This window comes from Centroberyx gerrardi, chromosome 7 (assembly GCF_048128805.1).
Source record: "Centroberyx gerrardi isolate f3 chromosome 7, fCenGer3.hap1.cur.20231027, whole genome shotgun sequence".
In the NCBI taxonomy this organism is placed as follows: domain Eukaryota; kingdom Metazoa; phylum Chordata; class Actinopteri; order Beryciformes; family Berycidae; genus Centroberyx; species Centroberyx gerrardi.
The window spans coordinates 31,742,101-31,755,186 of record NC_136003.1 but is presented as its reverse complement, the minus strand read 5'-3'; the positions used below and the strand labels follow the sequence as shown (position 1 = coordinate 31,755,186).

The 13,086-nt window shown below is 40.0% G+C and overlaps 2 protein-coding genes across 2 annotated transcripts in view; both read right to left on the bottom strand.

Moving 5' to 3' along the window:
* Nucleotides 1–13,086, bottom strand: part of LOC139916982 (uncharacterized) — a 99,772-nt gene that overhangs the window by 65,421 nt on the left and 21,265 nt on the right. The gene's annotated exons all lie outside the window — the stretch shown is intronic.
* Nucleotides 1,554–11,955, bottom strand: LOC139918917 (NACHT, LRR and PYD domains-containing protein 3-like). Its single transcript, XM_078284939.1, has 13 exons — nt 11,892–11,955; nt 11,092–11,159; nt 10,288–10,391; nt 6,989–7,083; nt 6,522–6,612; nt 6,153–6,231; nt 5,743–5,971; nt 4,018–5,347; nt 3,502–3,975; nt 3,213–3,386; nt 2,499–2,672; nt 2,302–2,348; nt 1,554–2,149 (listed from the first exon to the last, which is right to left on the bottom strand). Exons 1-13 carry the CDS (start codon nt 11,953–11,955, stop codon nt 1,554–1,556), a joined length of 3,525 nt encoding a protein of 1,174 aa, XP_078141065.1.

Here is a 13,086-nt window from a genome sequence, read left to right as displayed (position 1 = left end):
GAGAGAGAGAGAGAGAGAGAAGAGAGAGAGAGAGAGAGAGAGAGAGAGAGAAAGAGAGAGAGAGAGAGAGAGAGAGAGAGAGAGAGAGATGCAGCAAAAAGGGAAGAGAAGAACCATCTCAGCATATTCCAACTCAAATTATTAGTATTAACAGGTCCCATTATCCCAAATGTGACCTTTACAAGGTAATTAGCTGCTGTCCAGAAAACCCTGTGCATCGCTGCCACCACTACTGGCCTTGTTGAAAAATCAATTCTTTGGATATTTTGTTCAGTCTGGAATTATTTGTCTGACCTTTCGATCCAAGGACTGACAGTCAATGGCAGCTGATCGGCTGTCATTGACTGTCAGTCCCTCTAACAATAAATATAAACCTTTAACAATCTTAACATTTGCACGTACAACTCGAGCTGTACGTGCAAACTCACTATGGTTATGTTAAGAAACTTCCAAAATATGGTCCAAATCGGCAAAATTGGGTTTAAAAAAGTGTTTCATACCGACTTCTTATGAAAATAATTTAGCACTTAAAAACTGGAGTGGGGGTTAGTGCTGTCGCCTCAGCAAAAATGTCCCAGTTTCAATTCCTGGTTCTGTCTGTGTGGAGTTTGCATTTTCTCCCCGTGATCGATCACGGGGCGATCGCCTGGGATTTCCTCCCGCTGCTCTGGTTTCCTCCCACAGTCCAAAGACATTCAGATGGATTTGAGACACTCAAGTTTCTCATAAGTTTTGTTCAGTGTGTAATTTTATTTGAACTTTTGATCCGGTCAGTGACAGCTGAGTTTTCTCTGTATGTTAAGTAATGCTGTAAATAAGGCTCACAATTAATAAGACCAAAAAACTATTTGTTTATTTTAGAGCAGTCATAACTACATATTCACATCAACAAATTAGGTTTAAAGTTTTACTTGTTTAAAAGGAAAAATACTTTTACTTTAAAAATACTAATACTTTTTTTTACTTTAAAATTACTAATTGCTCTGAAAAGTCATGATCTTAGGTAGAAATACTACTCTTCACCCCTGCTTGAAGGGTGACTTTTTGATTGTTATTCATAAAAAGTGGACAATGTCCTATAATTTGGCAGTATTTTTAATGTTTTTTGTTTTTAATGATGAGCTCTCAAGATCAGTTAGAATGCAATCCTCTCTTGATCTTGTGTCAGACTCAATAAGTAGTTGTCTTTGCTTTGTTTAGTCCAGATTAGTTTAGAATAGATTTGGTCCATAAGCACCCACTGTAAAAAAAAACCATCTATATTAAAACTGTATATTTTTGTGCGTGTTTGTTGTCATAATTCTATTATTCATTATTATCACTCACACAACTTATAAAGGAAAATAACAATATATTGGATTAATTTGAGGAAGTAATTATAATTACAATGAAAGTTAAAAAATATATATATATATTCATAACTATGCTGGTTTGAAATGAATCGGATCAAACAATATTAACCCTAACGGATAAATTGTCTGTGTGTGCGTGCGTGCGTGCGTGTGTGTGTGTGATCCTGTACAGAGTGAACTATCAATTCAACAACTGTTTGGTCAGCAGTGTGAGTAGTTCCCCACACAAGGTGACTCCCCCTCCTCTATCTGACACAGAGACACTGAGGAACCAAAAACCTCAAACCCAAATCTACACCTAAACCTGAACCCAGGGTAGAGGGGTTCAGTGAATGTGGAGTGGAAGGTGTGGAGGTGGATCAGTGTGTCAGAGGAGACTCTGTAGAAGGACAGAGTGCCAGCAGGCCAGTCCAGATACACTGCTACTCTGTTAGAGTCAGAGGGGAGGGGGGGATGTATCTCTGTTGTTCTGTTATTGTGCCAGGCAGTGTAACTATTATCAGAGCAGTACAGACTCCAGGACTTGTCATTCCCTCCAAGCCTGCAATCATCGTCCCTTGTTTTTCTTCTGATTCCTCTGTATGTCACTCCTATATCGACAGATCCTTTCCTCTCGACCTCCCAGTAACAGCGCCCAGTCAGGCCAGTTTTACACAGCACCTGGTACCAGTAGTCAAATCTCTCTGGGTGATCAGGATGTGGCTGCTCGTCCGTCACGTCTATCACCTTTCTGTTGTCTTCAGACAGAGAGAGGTTCCTGTGTGCTGTGTTTGGGTCCAGTGTGAGTTCACAGGCATCTGATGGCGAGAACAAGACACAATACAATAGCAGTTTTTATTCTAATAAACCTGTTCTGTTTATGATTTGTTGATTAATTGATTGTTTGCCTGTTTTTCCATAGGAGTTTAGTCGATAATGTGTTGAATGACACTAGGAAAGCTCTACTTACACCGTAAGGGCACTGTTTGCAACCGCCACTTTCCACCATGGCCAACACTGTGGAAGACAGTGTTGTAGACAGAAATATTGACACAGAAAGACAAATGGACAAACCAATACACACACACACACACACACACACACACACACACACACACACACACGCACACACACAGCATAATGTAACTGCAGAATAACATAACATACCTGAGTCTCTCCAGTCTCCAGTGTGGATCCTCCAGTCCAGCAGAGAGCAGCTTCACTCCTGAGTCTCCTGGATGATTGTAGCTCAGGTCCAGCTCTCTCAGATGGGAGGGGTTGGAGCTCAGAGCTGAGGCCAGAGAAGCACAGCCTTCCTCTGTGACCAGACAACCTGACAAGCTACATACACACACACACACACACACACACACACAGAGCAGCAGCAGTGAAGAGCTACGCATTGTTCAGTGTTCTTCTAGTGATACATTTGTTTTTGTTTATTATTGAGGATTAATTTTGCCCGCAGTTGTAAAAAGGGGTTTTGTGAAAAAGAGAGCCCAGCTGTTACTGTAAACTCCCTGATTAAAACAAGTTACGTAAGATTTTATCATTAGCATAATGGTCTAAAATTAGATGTGATAATGATCACCACAAACAGTTGACCCAATGATCTGCTTAGTGTTTTCATTTGGTCCAATTCAAAATTTTTTGGATCAATTTACTACAGAATTTTTAGAAGTCCTTAATAATAATGAAATATTCTCATAAAAAGTGATTTACATTGGCTAGAAATTTTGGTGCAAAATGTTAATACCACAACTTGTTAAAAATCATGTAAGCAGGAAAATCATTGAGAAACTGGGCATCGTCAATGATGGTAACCTACATGTAAACCAGCATTTAAATGGTCATGTGTTGAACAGGTTGAGGAAGACTGACCTGAGAGTTTCCAGTCTACAGTGTGGACTCTCCAGTCCAGCAGAGAGCAGCTTCACTCCTGAATCCTGCAGGTCGTTGTTACTCAGGTCCAGCTCTCTCAGACGAGAGGACTGGGAGCTGAGAACTGAGGCCAGAGCTTCACAGCTTCTCTCTGACAGCTGACAGCCACTCAGCCTGAAGAAGAATTAATGATAAAGAAAAACAAAAACTTTGAAAAGATTTATTGTTCCTCTTCTGTATGAATATTAGATTTAGTATTTTGATTCTATCCAGTTATCTATGCACCTACAGAGAAATACTGGAGGCTTTGACCACTGGCAGCAGCCTCAGAAGAGCCTCCTCTGAAGCAGAGTATTTCTTCAGGTCAAACACGTCCAGCTCTTTTTCTGATGACAGTAAGATGAAGACCAGAGCCGACCACTGAGCAGGGGAGAGTTTGGCTGTGGAGAAACTTCCTGATCTCAGGTACTGTTGGATCTCCTCCACTAGAGAACGGTCATTCAGCTCATTCAGACAGTGGAACAGATTGATGCTTCTCTCTGGAGAAGGATTCTCCCTGATCTTGTCCTTGATGTACTGGACTGTTTCCTGATTGGTTTGTGAGCTACTTCCTGTCTGTGTCAGCAGGCCTCGTAGGAGAGTCTGATTGGTCTCCAGTGAAAGGCCCAGGAGGAAGCGGAGGAACAAGTCCAGGTGTCCATTTGGACTCTGTAAGGCCTTGTCCACAGCTCTCTGGTAGAGGTGATTTACGTTAGAGTTGTTTCTTAACAGTGTAGAACGGCATCCTAATAGTGTAGGACACCACTTTGATAATGTAGGACACCAGGATGTTGATTGTGGTTCTGACAGTAGATTGACATCAGTGTTGATGAATGACAGAAAGACATAAACAGCAGCCAGAAACTCCTGAATGCTCAGATGGACAAAGCAGAACACCTTGTCCTGGTTCAGCCCACGCTCCTCTTTAAAGATCTGTGTGAACACTCCTGAGTACACTGAGGCTGCTCTGATATCAATGCCACACTCTGTCAGGTCGGCTTCATAGAAGATCAGGTTGCCTTTCTTCAGCTGCTCAAAAGCCAGTTTTCCCAGAGACAGAATCATCTTCTTGGTCTCTGAAGTCCAGAGTGGATCTGTCTCAGCTCTCCCATGATACTTGACATTGCCCAGTTTGGACTGAACCACCAGGAAGTGGATGTACATCTCAGTCAGGGTCTTGGGCATCACTCCTCTCTCATCTGTTCTCAACACATGCTCCAGAACTGTAGCAGTGATCCAGCAGAAGACTGGGATGTGGCACATGATGTGGAGGCTTCGTGAAGTCTTGATGTGGGAGATGATTCTGCTGGCCAGCTCCTCATCTCCGAATCTCTTCCTGAAGTACTCGTCCTTCTGTGGGTCAGTGAACCCTCTCACCTCTGTCACCATGTCAACGCACTCAGGAGGGATCTGATTGGCTGCTGCAGGTCGTGTGGTTATCCAGAGGCGAGCAGAGGGAAGCAGTTTCCCCTTGATGAGGTTTGTCAGCAGCACGTCCACTGAGGTTGACTCTGTAACATCAGTCCAGATCTCGTTGTTCTGGAAGTCTAGAGGAAGTCGACACTCATCCAGACCGTCAAAGATGAACACAACCTGGAACTTGTCAAACCTGCAGATTCCTGCTGCTTTGGTCTCAATGAAGAAGTGATGAAGAAGTTCCACCAAGCTGTACTTTTTCCCTTTCAGCAAATTCAGCTCTCGGAAAGCGACTGGAAATGTGAACTGAATATTGTGGTTGGCTTTGTCTTCAGCCCAGTCCAGAGTGAACTTCTGTGTTAAGACTGTTTTCCCAATGCCAGCCACTCCCTTTGTCATCAATGTTCTGGTTGGTTTATCTCTTCCAGGTAAGGGTTTAAATATGTCTTCACATTTGATTGTTGTTTCTGGTCTCGCTGGTTTCCTGGATGCTGCTTCAATCTGTCTGACCTCATGTTCATCATTGACCTCTCCACTCTCTCCCTCTGTGATGTGGAGCTCTGTGTAGATCTGATTCAGAAGTGCTGGGTTTCCTGCTTTAGCAATCCCCTCAAACAGACACTGAAACTTCTCCTTCAGATTAGATTTGAGTTCACGTTCGCACACTGCAGCAATAGTTTCTGAATGGAAAACAACAAATAACATCAATTAGTGGATGTTACCGAATATCTGAAAAATGTAAACATTTAGAGGTGAATCAATATATTTTCCTAGTACCTATTCAGCTCATCACTGCTGGACAAACTGATCCTGACTGTGTGTGCAGCTCATAGTGAAGGGCAACCTCTGTGATGTTGTTTATTAACACGCATGACTGTGTTCAACACGTTACACTTAACCTGTCAATAGTTTTACCAGATTATCCATTGGGATTGTGGTCATTTACCATTTGATATGGAGCTATAGACCTTGCTTGAGAAATGTCTACATTTACAGCAGTCTGGAAATATAAACATCTCCCATTTTCCCACCCTTTCCCCTCTCCGCCATGTTAAACCTGTTAAAAGCCTCTTACTGCTCTCCAGAGAGTCAGCCAGCTCCTCCTGCTTCATTCTCCTCAGGAAGTGCAGTGTGATCTTCAGAAGTGCGTCTCTGCTGCTTCTCTTCTGTTCTTTCTCCTCACCATCCACCACCTTCTCATCCTCCCTCTGACTATCTTTGCATTCTGGGTAATCTGGACTCAGAACCCTCTGGAACTTCTTCAGCTTGTCCTTCACAAAAGTGATGATGTTCTCCTCAAGCAGCTTGAAGAAAATATAAAAATAAAAATGTCAGATAAAATTTATGTGACACATCCTCAAATCCATCTGTCATGGATTGAAAGCCCATTGGTCTCAAGAGTGTAGCATGGAGACTATTATGGCCAGAATGGTTGTTTTTTCATTTCATTTGTAGCTGAAGTAAAAGGTGTTGTTTTACACACACCATAAATATAGAAGCCAGGTCTGTTTGATGCTCCTGGGCAGACTGACCACTGGGAACCTCTGACCTCTCCTGGTGGACTCTGTGGAGAAAACATGATGTATTAGGTCATATAATGTCCAAGACACACACACACACACGCCCAAAGATGTGTAGTTAAAGATTTTGTGCTCTGTTACAATGGATCCTAGTAGAAACACAAGGTAAACATCACTATAAATGCTGCTCTGATTATTAGATATGATGTTTTGAAAGAGGAAAATTAACAGAGTATGAAGGGGCCAACCAATTTTATATCTCATCACTGAGAGACTGATAAAAAACAAAAACAAAAAAAAACATCTGTTTCTATCGTCAGATGTAAAGTCTTACCTTTGGTCAGTAGAGTGATGTCCATCTTTGAAAACAATAGGTTGCCGCATAGACCGGTCACTCTTCATGTACACACAGCTGGGTTCAGGGGAGTCTGGTCTCTCCTGCTGGATCCTGGTAGAAACACAGGATGGACAAAACAAGGTGATGGTAGTAAAAAGGCGAGAGAGGCAGCAGGTTGACAGTTTGTGACTTGGATAGTGGGGAGAGTAAATAAGTAACACTCTGCCCTCCCTCCACAACTATCACCAAAATGCCCATATACTGGTCAGCTCCCAGTGGCCAACAACAGAAGACTGGTTGTACTGGACAGCTGCCAGGTGTGAATATATAACTGTATGTGAAGAAGAGCGATGCTGAAAAAGAGCAAGCATTGTCTGTGAACCTTTTCTGGATAAGTATAGTCAAAACAAAATTTAGTAATATTTTAATGGCTGTAACACCTTACATGTTTTCAGATGAATGATGTTCTTTTTTAAAATAAATAGGTTCATCCTTTGACCAGTCACTCTTCATGGACACACAGCTGGGTTCAGGGGAGTCTGGTCTCTCCTGCTGGATCCTGGTAGACAGAGAGGAAGACCACCAGGGTGGGAAATCAACTTTTTAGTAGAAAGAGAGGAAGAGAGGAACCATCTCAGAACATGAAACTGTAGTGTCCAACTCAAATTATTATATTAAACCAGTCCTATCATTTGCCAAGTGTATCATTGAAGAAAACTGACTGCTGACCAAAAATGTCTGAGTAAAATGTATACAATGAGTCGCCTATTGTAAACTCGTAAGCTGTAGATGTTCTCTAGTAGAATTATTGAAGCAAATGTCAATAAATCCTGCTTTGTTTGTCTGAATGAAACTATTATGTGGAAGAGACTAGGGGCCCTGAGGAAAACAGTTGGTAACGACTGTTCTAGGAGACTATGAGTCTGAAAGGACCTATTGAAGAAGAAGAAAAGGGTGTTCAGGGTAGGAAATAAGAACAAATTCAAATGTGTTCAGAGGAGGATAAAAAGAAAATACATGAGGAAAAACTTGAGAGAAAACCGAAGGGTGTTGAGGAAAGGGATGAGAAAGATCACAGGCTTTCATGTAGAAACTCACAGTTATCCAGCAGGTGGTGGATCTTATCTTTTGGTGTGCGAGCATGTGCAGCAGGTGCAAACTTACAGTGTTTCCTCAGATGCTCTGTGTCAATTTTCTGATCTGCCAGACCAGTATTTATTGTACAGAATATTAGAATCTCATTGTAAACCTGACCTGCACAAAATAAGCCATATGATCAGGACATCACTGTAATTTTTTAAATATTCTCATTTGATACGTTCAATAAATTGGATGATATCTACAGGAAGATATGCTGTCCAACCTGCACTTAATCTACCATTGGGGCGTTACATATGGTCAACACCATCAGGGTCGCGGTGGCTACCACTAATAATAATAGTAGATTACGTGTGTGCTTGCTGAAAAAGCTTTCTGAGAATATCTCTGTTCTCTGATTGGAAATGTTCGACCAAAGTGGATGTAGAAGTACATAAATCCTCTAATTTAACTAAAAACAGAACAACCCTGATACAAACTCAGAAGATGAAATGAAAGGTTCTCCATTCAACAATTTTCTCAAGTAAAAGCATTAAAGTATCACCAGTCAAGGTGAAAGTGAAAGTAGACCTACATGTAAAGTGTCCTGTCTTTGTAATTTATTGCCAGGAAATTTTCCATCCTCAGTGCATTAACCTCTGTAGGTTCAGCTAAAAGGACAGTTCTGTCAAAGTTAGGTGTCTTGAAATAAAAACATTTTTAATTAACTGGTCACAATTTCTACACTAATAGTAGCCTAACAAACAAACAAAAAAAGATGAAATAAGAAAAAGAAGCCAGAATATTTGCTTTGAATTGTAGAGGACTCTAGCTGGGATATGCTGATAGTAGCTGAGGTATATAACTAGACATCCCACAGAGATTAAACAGATTAAACAGTTAATATCTGTGTATTTTATCCTGTTTACTGTTATTTTTTACTGTCAGTGTAAATTCTGTTTCCATGGTAATAGAGTATTCTGCTGATCATATATCTATGGATTTTCTTATCGGGACATGAACACGGTTAACGCCAATCTGACTCTTAATTGTGCTATGAGCTAGCATCCAGAATGCTCTGCATGTAAACCATGGAAATAGATGTAGACACAGATTTTGTTTTATACTAAACCTTTCCTTGTCCGTCCAGAAGGGGGAGCTACTGATCTCTGGCAGTGTTTCCTGAAACTGCCCTTACCCGAGTCTATAGCAGGCTGGTAGGCTATTAAAAGTATATGTCCTACAGACTATCTATATACCTAACACAAACATTAACCAGACTACTCCTGTATAGGCATTAAAAAATCAGAATACTGTTCGTTTACTTTCAGAGTAGAAACAGAGAGCCAAGCAACAATCTAAAGCTACAGTAAACCAGCCAACCTGCACACACGCTGTAGCCAGTAGAAACCACTAGAGGGCGTCCTCACTGCACACAAAAACCAAAACCTCATTCTTAACTCTGCTCATATCCAGAAAACTGCAAGATAACACTCTCACTGTCACCTCTCTACTGGCCTAGAACTATTGCTGTTGTTTTAACCTGAAATACAATTAGTATTTTTCAGGTATGGTTGTAAAAAAAAATTCTGATGTAAAACCGACCTGAATTTTGAGAGGATAGGTGAAACAAGTTCCAAAATTTCATAAAATTGGGTAGAATAGGGTCGAAAAAGGCTTTACTAAGAAATTCATCATAAAGTCACTTAACATTTATTAAACCTGGGCTAGGTTAAGAAGTTAAAAAAGGTACAATTTTAGACTCTGAATGTGTTTTGCTTTCTTACACTGCTGTATGTTGTTTGTCTGTGACATTATGTTTGTCATGATGCTGCTTTCTTGACCAGGTCTCCCTTAAAGAGATTCTTAGTCCATGGGAAATGAGCTGGCTGAATAAAGGTTAACTTTAATGAAACGCATCACTTGAGTTGGCTGAAAATACCTTTTATGGACAGTCATGTTCCTGCCTCTACATTAAAACTCTATAGTTGTTATAGTGTTTTTCTTCACAAGTCTAGGTGCTTAACACAAATACTGTATGTGAACCTGAGTGTCTCTGACATCTTTGTTTGACAAACTTGGCAATGTAAATCAATGATGTCAAAGATTACATTTTCCTTGATTATGAGAAGTGATGGCTTACAATTATAAGACAAAAGAACAGTTCTTTGCTTTATTCTGGGACAATTCCAATTTAATATTTGAGTAAAAAATATATATTTCAAACTTTTCTTGTTTGAAAAGAATATAAAACAATGTTTGTCTAACCTTTAATTCTGGGAAACAAACAGAAATCAAGACAGATGTTTAGCTTGGAGTAGTGAGATTAAAATACAATACAATACAATACAATACAATAAAACAAAGGTCAAAAGGAAAGATATTTTAACCTGTCAATCATCAACAGAAACCTCTCAGATTGCTATCTCATTTCATTCCCAAAACAAAATGTCCATGTTCTTGTACATGTGTGATGTTAAAAGCATATTCAGTTACCCTGTACATAGAATACACTCTATTTACAGTGACTGATGAATTATATTTGTTTACAGTAAAATTAGTTAACCTACATGAAAATACAAACATTAATATTCTCACTTTAAGATGTAGGTGTGTGTGTGTTTAGAAACCCAATGGCTAACTGGACACAGTCTGCAGCTTTGGGGTCTGGTCGGACTGGCCAGACCTCAATGATCTCTGTGTCCAGCGGACTGGACTTTCTTTATAGTTGGCATGATCTGACTCTGAGACTATAACAGTCTCTGAAGACATTATAACTGATCCGCTCACCTGACACAAACAGGGGCTCAGAGCACCAGCTAGCATCAGCTAACACCTGTAAGCTCCTTGTGGACCTACAACTCATAGGCCTAGGTAGGGCCTATATGTTTTGCAACATTGCAAAGTTTATACTGTGCTAATGGATATAGAAAATACTCTTCATTCTGCATTCTGCACTACATCATTACAATATGTAAAAAAAATAATTAAAAAAAGATAAAAAAAGAAACAGTAGGAGGTAGGCCTTCGTTGAAAGAAAAAGGTACTTTTAATAAAGCTTAATGAGCACAAATAAGCACATAAGAAAGGCTATAGGCCTATACATGCTGCTTATATTAGCAGTATCTAACATCCTTCTTAAACATTTAGGAAAACTTAACTTTCTTTTTTCTCAAATGAGCTGTTTATTCTGTTTTAATGTTGCAATGTTTTCTCTTTTAACTGTATCTTGCATGTAGTTTCACCCTTTCATTCCTGTTTCTCTCTAAGGTATTGTTAATTGTTTTTTGTGATTATTTTTCCTTAATTATGTTTTTTTTTCTTTTGCATCGGGTGTATTGGCTGATATTTTCCACATACATGAATATTAACGTCACAAACGCTATGAACTGTGGGTAATTCCCTCAAGAAAAGTCTACAGAAATGCGGACTTGCTGAAAGTCTGCATAAAGGGCTCATAAAGTCCGCCAGTGAGCCCTCCCGCACTTACCGATTTCACAGTGGGACAGCCCTGAAGCCTCGCGGACTTGTCGGGAACGCGCGTCAAAGTCCGTGAGTCTGTGAGTGCGGACATGAGGGATTGGGCCCACGTATTATGGAGTGGTACGCATAAAAACGGCCGCCGCTCCGTCCGTCCAGGAGCGTTGATTTGAATGGGAGGGACCGTTCTAACCATCCTATCTGTGGTAGAAACCAATCATCCAGTCTGTGGCAGAGAAATCACAGATCAGGTGGTGCAGTTTTATTATGCGTCTATCAAATGGTGACATTTAACCACATCATCTACAGTGAACTAAAGAGATTAAAACATGTTAGAAAAAGATGTACAACAAATAAACGACTCCAACGTTTACACCCAAATCCTGATGTGTTCACAAACTGTCACAGAAAAGTGTTTAGTTATCTTTTAAACCTTAACAGTGAGTTTTAAGACATGCCTTCACCACCAACAAGGATGTTAAGGGCAGGAAATATGAACAAGTTCAAATGTTTTCAGAGGAAGGCAGAAAAGAAAATAGGCTACATATGAGGAAAAACTTGAGAGAAAACCTGGAATACAAACTGCTGGAAAACAACCTGAAGGATGTGGAGGAGAGGGATGAGAAAGATCACAGGCTAGAAATAGTAGCCTACTTTATTATTTATAGCTTAAGAACCTGGACAAGGCTAGAAATAGCAGCAATAGTTTACTTACAGCTTTAGAACCTGGATAGGACTAGAAAGAGTAGTAGTACTTTATTACTTACTTATTACTACTTATGTGACTCTCTGCTTCAACAGATTTGACACCTGCTGTCCTGCCCAGCTCTCCCAACTCCAGCATGACAGATTGGCTGTGCAAACCATCCACCATTATTACTGCTACTACTACAACTGCTACTACTTCTAGTACTATTTACTAGTATTAGCCTAATACTGCCACTACTACTACTACTGCTATTATGACTACTACTACTGGGACTACTCCAACTACTCCTGCTAGTACAAGTAGGCTACTACTCTTACTACTCCTACTACTACAATTAGGCCTACTAATTGTAGTACTTATACCAACCCTGTCTTTATCAGTGCAGAAGGGGAGCTACTGATGTTTGTAAGTGAATATTTCCTGAAACTGCCCATACCTATGAGTTTACAACAGTACGATAGTATCTCCTATATACCGACATACCAACGAGATACATTTACCAGACTACACATATAGGCAGAAAAATAACATTTTTACTTTCAGAGCATCAATATAAAAAACTACAGTAACCCAGTCAACCTGCACACATTGTAGCTAGTACGAACCACTAGAGGGCGACATCACTCCACATAAAAACCTCATTAACAGATTCCAAATGGAGGCTTAACCTTTACAAGGAAACAAGCTGTTGTCCTGAAAACTCACTGTCTTTGCACCACTGGCCTTGTTTAAAAACATTAATTATATTTTAGATATTTTGTTCAGTGTGGGATTTTTTTTATTTGAGCTTTTGAACCAATCAGTGACAGCTGAGTTTTACATGTGTGTTAAAGCTGTAAATGTTTTGTTTTCTGGAGTAAAATCGAGCTCTATTCTGACAAGGATATATTGAGAAAGTTCCAAAATAAGGTAGTATTTGGCTAAATTGGATTTTTAAAAGGTTTTCATATGAATGGAATGCCTAGGAAAATTATTAAACATTTGTAAAAACTGAAGTGGGGTTGTTGGTTAGCGCTGTCACCTCATAACAGTAATGTCCCAGTTCGATTCCTGGTCCTGTCTGTGTGGAGTTTGCATATTTTCCCCGTGTTTGTCTTTGTTTCCTCCAAAGTCCAAAGACATGCAGGTGGATTGGAGACTCTCAGCTGCTCATCGGTATGAATGAACAAATGTCCTGTGTTGTTATTCAATGAAATTCTGTCCTCTACTGGTCATAGTAGAAAATACACATTAAAACCTCAACTGCAACAGTGTAAATAGGGCTAAAATAGATATTTCTCTTTAGTAGAACATCTC

Coding starts and splice junctions, on each gene's coding strand:
- LOC139918917 (XM_078284939.1), bottom strand. CDS start 11,955: ATGGTGGATGGTTTGCACAGCCAATCTGTCATGCTGGAGTTGGGAGAG. Junction 11,160..11,891: donor AGAGCTGGGCAGGACAGCAG/GTGTCAAATCTG, acceptor CCGCACTCACAG/ACTCACGGACTTTGACGCGC. Junction 10,392..11,091: donor GCTGTCCCACTGTGAAATCG/GTAAGTGCGGGA, acceptor TGTTTGTGTCAG/GTGAGCGGATCAGTTATAAT.